The sequence below is a fragment of the Myxine glutinosa genome, chromosome 2, assembly GCF_964187855.1.
Source record: "Myxine glutinosa chromosome 2, kmMyxGlut1.1, whole genome shotgun sequence".
Lineage (NCBI taxonomy): Eukaryota > Metazoa > Chordata > Myxini > Myxiniformes > Myxinidae > Myxine > Myxine glutinosa.
The window spans coordinates 23,238,308-23,248,498 of NC_136262.1; the positions used below are offsets into that span (position 1 = coordinate 23,238,308).

The 10,191-nt window shown below is 31.5% G+C and overlaps 1 protein-coding gene across 1 annotated transcript; it reads right to left on the reverse strand.

Moving 5' to 3' along the window:
• Positions 1-6,970: 6,970 nt before the first annotated feature.
• On the reverse strand, positions 6,971-8,719 carry LOC137422409 (leucine-rich repeat and immunoglobulin-like domain-containing nogo receptor-interacting protein 2). The gene has a single exon (XM_068109166.2). The coding sequence runs from the start codon at positions 8,717-8,719 to the stop codon at positions 6,971-6,973; it is 1,749 nt and encodes a 582-aa protein (XP_067965267.2).
• Positions 8,720-10,191: the final 1,472 nt, after the last annotated feature.

Consider the following 10,191-nt stretch of genomic DNA (forward strand, 5'->3'; position numbering starts at 1 on the left):
TGTTACCTTTCTCAAGCGCTGGGTGGTGTTTCTTGTCTGCACAATACGATTTCTTGACAATGCGATTGTAGCAATTGTTAAATTTTGAAATTTGATGTTATGTGAATTTTTTAAATTTTGAAATTTGATGTTATGTGAATTGTTAAATTTTGAAATTTGATGTTATGTGAATTGTTAAATTTTGAAATTTGATGTCATGTGAATTGATAAATTTTGAAATTTGATGTTATGTGAATTGTTATATTTTGAAATTTGATGTTATGTGAAGTGTTAAATTTTGAAATTTGATGTTATGTGAAGTGTTAAATTTTGAAATTTGATGTTATGTGAAGTGTTAAATTTTTTAATTTGATGTTATGTGAATTGTTAAATTTTGAAATTTGATGTGATGTGAATTGTTAAATTTTGAAATTTGATGTTACGTGAATTGTTTAATTGTTAAATTTGATGTTATGTGAATTGTTAAATTTTGAAATTTGATGTTATGTGAATTGTTAAATTTAGAAATTTGATGTTATGTGAATTGTTAAATTTTGAAATTTGATGTTATGTGAATTGTTAAATTTTGAAATTTGATGTTACGTGAATTGTTTTAAATTTTGAAATTTGATGTTCGGTGAATTGTTTTAAATTTTGAAATTTGATGTTATGTGAATTGTTAAATTTTGAAATTTGATGTTATGTGAATTGTTAAATTTTGAAATTTGATGTTATGTGAATTGTTAAATTTTGAAATTTGATGTTAGGTGAATTGTTATATTTTGAAATTTGATGTTATGTGAAGTGTTCAATTTTGAAATTTGATGTTATGTGAAGTGTTCAATTTTGAAATTTGATGTTATGTGAATTGTTTAATTTTGAAATTTGATGTTATGTGAATTGTTAAATTTTGAAATTTGATGTTATGTGAATTGTTTTAAATTTTGAAATTTGATGTTATGTGAATTGTTAAATTTTGAAATTTGATGTTATGTGAATTGTTAAATTTTGAAATTTGATGTTACGTGAATTGTTAAATTTTGAAATTTGATGTTATGTGAATTGTTAAATTTTGAAATTTGATGTGATGTGAATTGTTAAATTTTGAAATTTGATGTGATGTGAATTGTTTTAAATTTGGAAAATTGATGTTATGTGAAGTGCTAAATTTTGAAATATGATGTAATGTGAATTGTTAAATTTTGAAATTTGATGTTATGTGAATTGTTAAATTTTGAAATTTGATGTTATGTGAATTGTTAAATTTTGAAATTTGATGTTATGTGAAGTGTTAAATTTTGAAATTTGATGTTATGTGAAGTGTTAAATTTTGAAATTTGATGTTATGTGAATTGTTAAATTTTGAAATTTGATGTTATGTGAATTGTTAAATTTTGAAATTTGATGTCATGTGAATTGTTAAATTTTGAAATTTGATGTCATGTGAATTGTTAAATTTTGAAATTTGATGTCATGTGAATTGTTAAATTTTGAAATTTGATGTCATGTGAATTGTTTTAAATTTTGAAATTTGATGTTATGTGAAGTGTTAAATTTTGAAATTTGATGTTATGTGAATTGTTAAATTTTGAAATTTGATATCATGTGAATTGTTAAATTTTGAAATTTGATGTCATGTGAATTGTTAAATTTTGAAATTTGATGTCATGTGAATTGTTAAATTTTGAATTTTGATGTCATGTGAATTGTTAAATTGTAAAATTTGATGTCATGTGAATTGTTTTAAACTTTGAAATTGGATGTTATGTGAAGTGTTAAATTTTGAAATTGGCTGTTATGTGAATTGTTTTAAGTTTTGAAATTTGATGTTATGTGAAGTGTGAAATTTGGAAATTTGATGTTTTGTGAGTTGTTAAATTTTGAAATTTGATATCATGTGAATTGTTAAATGTTTAAATTTGATGTCATGTGAATTGTTAAATTTTGAAATTTGATGTCATGTGAATTTTTAAATTTTGAAATTTGATGTTATGTGAAGTGTTAAATTTTGAAATTGGATGTTATGTGAATTGTTTAGTTTTGAGTTTTGATGTGAATTGTTAAATTTTGAAATTTGATGTTATGTGAATTGTTAAATTTTGAAATTTGATGTTATGTGAATTGTTTAATTTTGAAATTTGATGTGATGTGAATTGTTAAATTTTGAAATTTGATGTGATGTGAATTGTTTTAAATTTGGAAAATTGATGTTATGTGAAGTGCTAAATTTTGAAATTTGATGTTATGTGAATTGTTAAATTTTGAAATTTGATGTTATGTGAATTGTTAAATTTTGAAATTTGATGTGATGTGAATTGTTAAATTTAGAAATTTGATGTTATGTGAATTGTTAAATTTTGAAATTTGATGTTATGTGAAGTGTTAAATTTTGAAATTTGATGTTATGTGAAGTGTTAAATTTTGAAATTTGATGTTATGTGAATTGTTAAATTTTGAAATTTGATGTTATGTGAATTGTTAAATTTTGAAATTTGATGTCATGTGAATTGTTAAATTTTGAAATTTGATGTCATGTGAATTGTTAAATTTTGAAATTTGATGTCATGTGAATTTTTAAATTTTGAAATTTGATGTCATGTGAATTGTTAAATTTTGAAATTTGATGTCATGTGAATTGTTTTAAATTTTGAAATTTGATGTTATGTGAAGTGTTAAATTTTGAAATTTGATGTTATGTGAATTGTTAAATTTTGAAATTTGATATCATGTGAATTGTTAAATTTTGAAATTTGATGTCATGTGAATTGTTAAATTTTGAAATTTGATGTCATGTGAATTGTTAAATTTTAAAATTTGATGTCATGTGAATTGTTTTAAATTTTGAAATTGGATGTTATGTGAAGTGTTAAATTTTGAAATTGGCTGTTATGTGAATTGTTTTAAGTTTTGAAATTTGATGTTATGTGGTGTTAAATTTTGAAATTTGATGTTTTGTGAATTGTTAAATTTTGAAATTTGATATCATGTGAATTGTTAAATGTTTAAATTTGATGTCATGTGAATTGTTAAATTTTGAAATTTGACGTCATGTGAATTTTTAAATGTTGAAATTTGATGTTATGTGAAGTGTTAAATTTTGAAATTGGATGTTATGTGAATTGTTTAGTTTTGAGTTTTGATGTGAATTGTTCAATTTTGAAATTTGATGTTATGTGAATTGTTTTAAATTTTGAAATTTGATGTCATGTGAATTGTTCAATTTTGAAATTTGATGTTGCCTGTAGTGTGGTGTGAAATTGGTGTAGTGTGGTGTGGTGTAGTGTGAAATTTGATTTTGAAATCGTGTTAAACTTTGAATTGTTAAATTTTGAAATTTGATGTTATGTGAATTGTTTAATTTTGAAATTTGATGTCATGTGAATTGTTTAATTTTGAAATTTGATGTTATGTGAATTGTTTTAAATTTTGAAATTTGATGTGATGTGAATTGTTCAATTTTGAAATTTGATGTTATGTGAATTCTTTTAAATTTGATGTTATGTGAATTGTTTTAAATTTTGAAATTTGATGTCATGTGAAATGTTCAATTTTGAAATTTGATGTTGCCTGTAGTGTGGTGTGAAATTGGTGTAGTGTGGTGTGGTGTAGTGTGAAATTTGATTTTGAAATCGTGTTAAACTTTGAATTGTTAAATTTTGAAATTTGATGTTATGTGAATTGTTTAATTTTGAAATTTGATGTTATGTGAATTGTTTTAAATTTTGAAATTTGATGTTATGTGAATTGTTTTAAATTTTGAAATTTGATGTGATGTGAATTGTTCAATTTTGAAATTTGATGTTATGTGAATTCTTTTAAATTTGATGTTATGTGAATTGTTTTAAATTTTGAAATTTGATGTTATGTGAATTGTTCAATTTTTAAATTTGAAATTTTGAAGTTTGATGTGATGTGAATTGTTCAATGTTGAAATTTGATGTCATGTGAATTGTTCAATTTTGAAATTTGATGTTATGTGAATTGTTTTAAATTTTGAAATTTGATGTTATGTGAATTGTTCAATTTTTAAATTTGAAATTTTGAAGTTTGATGTGATGTGAATTGTTCAATTTTGAAATTTGATGTCATGTGAATTGTTCAATTTTGAAATTTGATGTTGCCTGTAGTGTGGTGTGAAATTGGTGTAGTGTGGTGTGGTGTATTGTGAAATTTGATGTTGAAATCATGTTAAACTTTGAATTGTTAAATTTTGAAATTTGATGTTATGTGAATTGTTTAATTTTGAAATTTGATGTGATGTGAATTGTTTAATTTTGAAATTTGATGTTATGTGAATTGTTTTAAATTATGAAATTTGATGTTATGTGAATTATTTGATATTTTGAAATTTGATGTTATGTGAATTGTTCAATTTTGAAATTTGATGTTATGTGAATTGTTTTAAATTTTGAAATTTGATGTTATGTGAATTGTTTTAAATTTTGAAATTTGATGTCATGTGAATTGTTCAATTTTGAAATTTGATGTCATGTGAATTGTTTTAAATTTTGAAATTTGATGTCATGTGAATTGTTTTAAATTTTGAAATTTGATGTTATGTGAATTGTTTTAAATTTGGAAAATTGATGTTATGTGAAGTGCTAAATTTTGAAATTTGATGTTATGTGAACTGTAAAATTTTGAAATTTGATGTTATGTGAATTGTTAAAATTAGAAATTTGATGTTATCTGAATTGTTAAATTTTGAAATTTGATGTTATGTGAATTGATAAATTTTTTAATTCGATGTTATGTGAATTGTTAAACTTTGAAATTTGATGTTATGTGAATTGTTAAATTTTGAAATTTGATGTCATGTGAAATGTTAAATTTTGAAATTTGATATGTGAATTGTTAAATTTTTGTAAGATTATATTTCTTGATGCTGTTCTTACTCTACCTTGATGTTCCTTTCAATATTTTAAATTTTATTTCATTGTCTTACTACATTTTACTTGTTAAAATTAACAATTGTAAACCTTATCTTAATTCGGCCTTTGACCATGATGGAAGTTGAGCAGAAATAAACCTTTATTATTTCAGTTTTTAATTTTATTAAATGAAGGAATATTCAAGTCGATAAGCTTGTTGACAACGACTCAGAATAATGCTCGTTTCATATAGCTTGTATTTGGTGTACTCTAATGTCCTTTTATGGAGTAAAGTTTATTGGCGAGTTCGTTACTTGCGAAAGCCGAATATTTTTCCAGTATATTAGTTGGTCTTGTGCATTATTCCGTCTGTTTATACGTCAATCACCTACAGGTCACAATTTTAAACCAATATTTACGAAACCTCACCAAAAGGTGGGGTTGGTCATATGAAAGAAGCCTACTGATTTTGAGGTCAAAACATCAACATAGGCCAAAGGTCAACAACTTTGTCAGATTTCTAAAATCTTCAATTTTCATCCGATTGATTTTAAATTTGAAGAGGATTTACCTATTAGGTCACTGAATTCAACCACCAATTAATTTGAGGTCAACTTTGGTCAAAAGGTCAACATAAACCAAAGGTCAACAACTTAGGTGAAGTTTCTAAAATTCTCTATTTTCATCCAATTGACTTGAAATTTGAACAGGATTTGCATATCTGATCATTTAATTGAACCACCAATTATTTTTGAGGTCCAAAGGTGAAAAAGTCAACATCGGTCAAATTTCTAAAATCGTCAATTTTCATCTGATTGACTTGAAATTTGAACAGGATTTGCATATCAGATCACTGAATTCAACCACCAATTATTTTTTAGGTCAACATAGGCTAAAGGGTCAACATAGGCCAAAGGCAACAACTTATTTTAAGGATTTTGCTAGTATCATGCTGTACACGCCATATTTCGTTTGTTTATTTATGTTTGCTTTCTAGATTATAGATGTTTCTTTACATTACATCTCGTGCAGCCAGGTTATGCTGAGCCATGACAGGTAGAAACTGCCTGGCTACCCTCAGCCTGGCAGACCATGTGTAGAAGTTCAGCTTTATTATTTACTTTTAATCCAATTGCTTCATTCATATCACAGCATGCTGTTAATCGATTTAATGGCTACATAATGAATAAAACAGGATGGCATGAATTTTTAATGTTGATATATGCACATAATTGTTGAAAATCAGTGACTTGTAACATTTAATTCTATTTTAACATTAACATGATCCTGCTATTACAATGCATGCATGAAAAGTGGTGTATTTTTAATAGCAGACGAATGCCTAGCATATCCACATTTATAGAAATCCTTTAACAGTTGCTTATTTTATCTGTACATATTTTAACCTTTTTCACATGCATAATTTCTGACACATTTGAAATCTAAAATAATCATTAGAAAGGCCAATTCAAAAGTTCATCATCCTGCCTTTTTGAAAGGTCTTTTTTTTTTCTTTATAAATCTATATGAAAGTCATTACCTTAATATTCCTTTCACATGATAAAATCTAATTAGGGCTTACACAAGTACAAGTGGTGCAATATACCTGCACTTGTGCATCATGTTCTGCATGAAGAGTCAGTTCTACTGAAGCAGTTTCTTTGGCTAAGGGTTACAATCCCAAACAGGTCATCACTCCGATTTGACTGATGGTGCAGGAGTTTGGGATTTGTTCTTGGTGCCGGTGATAGCTCACCTACTCTTCACGAAGGACACCTTGGGACATTTAGCATCCACCAACAAATTCTGGCAGACAGGGAACCCTAATCTAACTTCCATCGGAGGCACAGCCCATCCCTCGCCTGCCTATGAAACTCCAGGATGACAGTGTTTTACCTGTGTCAAGATTTGAATTATGAACCCAGGCTAAACAGCTCATAGGTGAGTGTGCGTACCCCATCGCTATCCTGCCAGCCCACAGTACAATATCCAATTCACAATTATTTTATAGCTTTTTTAAGCCCTCCACAGATCCGGGCCCAGCAGTTGGCTAGTCAGAGGGAAATACCTGTGTTAACCTTTGCCTTCCTGCTGATGAATACATCGTCCCCTATGGAGCACTAAATCAACTTCATGTTGAAGTGGTATTCTTGTGACCCAGAACCACCCCATTGCCTTCTCTGTGGCATCACATAATCAATTTCTGTGCGCTGTTTGTGTTGGCCTTGACTCTTGCTCCACAGCAGAAGCGTGAGAAAGCACAAAAGCACTACACCGAGAAAAGTAAAACAGCCCATCGCCGTAGCGATAAAAATTGTGCTGATGTCAAATGGGAAGTCTATTGGACTCCAGGCCCTGCTTTCCTTAAGCCCATTGGCTGCAAGCTGTGAGATTTCACGACTTGACAACTCAGCAGGTAATACAACAGATGACACAGGCCTGACTTCATCAAAATGTGTGTTCACTGGGACCTGAGTCTGAAATTGCTTCCATTTTTCATCCCACAGAGAGAATCCATGCTTCATCAATGTGGTTTCACTTGAAGTTACTCTTTTGTGTGCTGTCTGACCAGTGAAGTTTTCATTGAATGCTAACGGCTGCTGCTCGTGATGTGTTTTTGCTCCAGGAATAGGATAGGGGAGCCATCCTAAATGACCTACACGCGCTACTTGTTGTTGTAAAGTTTTGCCCTTTTGTACCTTGCATTGCCAGCTCTTTAAAAATGAGTTCAGGGCCATCATCCTTACCTGGGCCCCTGTCCACATGTAACATTTGGTGCCGATGTGCTCAGAATTGAGATTCTGCAGCAGCTGATTCAACCATAACAGGTTGCAAGAACAAACAAGAGGGTTACTTTCCACTCCAAGGATCTTTAGGCTGTCTGTGGTTTGGAATGACTGGTCATCAAAGAACTGAAGTCTATTGCATGAGATGTTGAGAACTGTGAGCATTCCTAGTCCTCGAAAAGCTTGGCGCTCGATGCGGCTAAGTTGAGACTGAACCAGGTACAATTGTTGCAGGTTAGAAAGATAGCTGAATGCCCCTGTGTTTATGATTTTCAAAGGATTGTGGGACAAATTGAGAAACTGCAGATGCAACATTTTCCTGAGGGCAGAGCTTGGGATAGCAGCAAGCCTTGTGTTTGTGATCGTAAGTGAGGTAAGGGAGAGGCCTTGCAGGCTGTTCGGTTGAAGGACCTGAAGAAATGGCCAGCAATCGATCTCCAGCACACGCAGCTGTAAAAGGCCCTGGAAGGAGTAGTCTGATAATACACTCGTGCTGACATGTTGGATACAAAGTTGAACAAGATTTACAAGTTGGGACAGGGCCCTTGTTGGGACATTACTGAGGTTACAACTCTTCAAAGAAAATTTCTCAAGGGAGTATAGGCCTTTGAATGCCCAGGCAGATATATAAGCCAAATTGCTGTTTCCAACCTTCAAATGTCTGAGATATCCCAAGTCATGAAACAAGCCATCTTGGAGAATCATTAATCGATTGCAGCTGATATCCAGTGTGGTGAGGTTCCTGAGGCCTGTAAGGGCTTTGTTCTGCAACAACCACAGGTGGTTTCCACTCAAGCTCAGGGAACGTAGCGAAGGCAGCTTTTCAAATACTCCAGGTTCAATGTGTCTGATGAAGTTGTCACTTAGCTTGAGGTTTTCGATTAACGGTTGCTCGGCAAAGTCTTCTCGCCTCAACAACCTCAGCCAGTTTTTGTTCAGATCAAGACTTCTCGTTTCCCTGGGAATACCCTTGGGAATGACTGTGAGGTACTGACATGGACAACTCACAGATCTCTGTTGTATATCACACTTGCAGAAATGGGGACAAAAAAACGTGACCTTGGGCAATACGTTGGAGGTCATGCTTATGCCAAGCATAAGAAAGATCCAATTCCACCATAGTGCGCATGTTATTCCCATGATGCGTCTGTCCAGCTGCACCTGAAGGAGAAAGGCACAAATCATCCTCTTTCGAAAATAAAAATGAAATGTTTGATGTTAGGAGAAAAGAACAGTATTTGCAACAATCTGGCCTTAAATTAGCGAGACTAGCAACGGTACCCGCCCTACGGGCTGGGCTTCAATTGGGAAGCCCAAATGAAAAGGCAAAATATCAGAAATTGAAGGTTATTTTTATTTTAAACGATTTATATAAACATCCGTTAAATCATATCACATGCAAATCATCAAAATCTAAACAGTATTTGTAGAATTTCAATAAATGCCACATCACTGTTCATATTGGTAAATATTATTCCATCGTGTTTAAAATTTGGGCAATGGGCTCTCCAATATTCGATGTGTTCACGGTTTGAATTACGTAACGTAACGTTTGTGACGATGTTTTCATTGCGACGATGTTTGTGTTCATGGTAATGTTTGATGTGACGGTGTGAACGCAATTTCATAATGTTTTTCGTTTTTATTTTAGTAATCGTTTAATGAACGTTTAATGAGCGTAAGAATGACCGTAATGATCATTAAATGAATGAATTAATGTAATGAATAATTCGATGCAAGCGAAAGACGTCTCACAGCTGTCACATTCACAATCGCTATGTCGTATGTACTCCCGATACGTGTTTCCTTCATTGTAAAAACTACTAAGTCAACAGTTAAAAGGATTTTGAGCCTATAGGTGTTACGGCCTTGGCAAGATCGATGGAGACCGCGATCTGTTAGCTTATACACTGCCCAAATAGCTATGTGGAATTATTTCATGTGGAGATTAAACTCACGTCGTTTTAACTTTGGCCGAGGTCATTATTTACTTTTAATGATGTTTATATATGAAGCAAAAAGAAGATAATTGGTTTTGGGTCGTCCTTTCCGCATATCTCGTGGGATTGTGAGTTGAAGAGACGACCGTGATGGCGGGGAGGGGGTTAGCATTCTCTCAAGCAGGGATTCAACCCATGTTCTTATAAAAGGTCTTTGTCCGAGGTCACCGAGTCCGATCGGTGCAGCCGTGCAGTGATCGGTGCAGCCGTTTGTGCGGCACCCGGGAAAATAACGTTATGCGGGAGTCCAAACCTGAAAATGCTGGAGGCCAAAGCTGAAATTGGAAAAACAATATAGCCTATTTTACTCAAGGGGATCCCAGGATTACCCACCCAAAATATCGTTGCGATCGGTTCAGCCGTTTTGCAGTACCTTCGAACGGACGGACGGACAGACAGACAGACGGACGGACATTTGGTGAATTATAGTAAGATGCGGTCAGTTTTGGAGCATAATGACAAATGCAGTAAGTCACTTGAAACTTTATAGACTCCCATATAGCTCAGTGTCCAACGTTTTCTGCCTATGCCTGAATTAACATGAGTCATTAAAAA

Coding starts and splice junctions, on each gene's coding strand:
- LOC137422409 (XM_068109166.2), bottom strand. CDS start 8,719: ATGACCTCCAACGTATTGCCCAAGGTCACGTTTTTTTGTCCCCATTTC.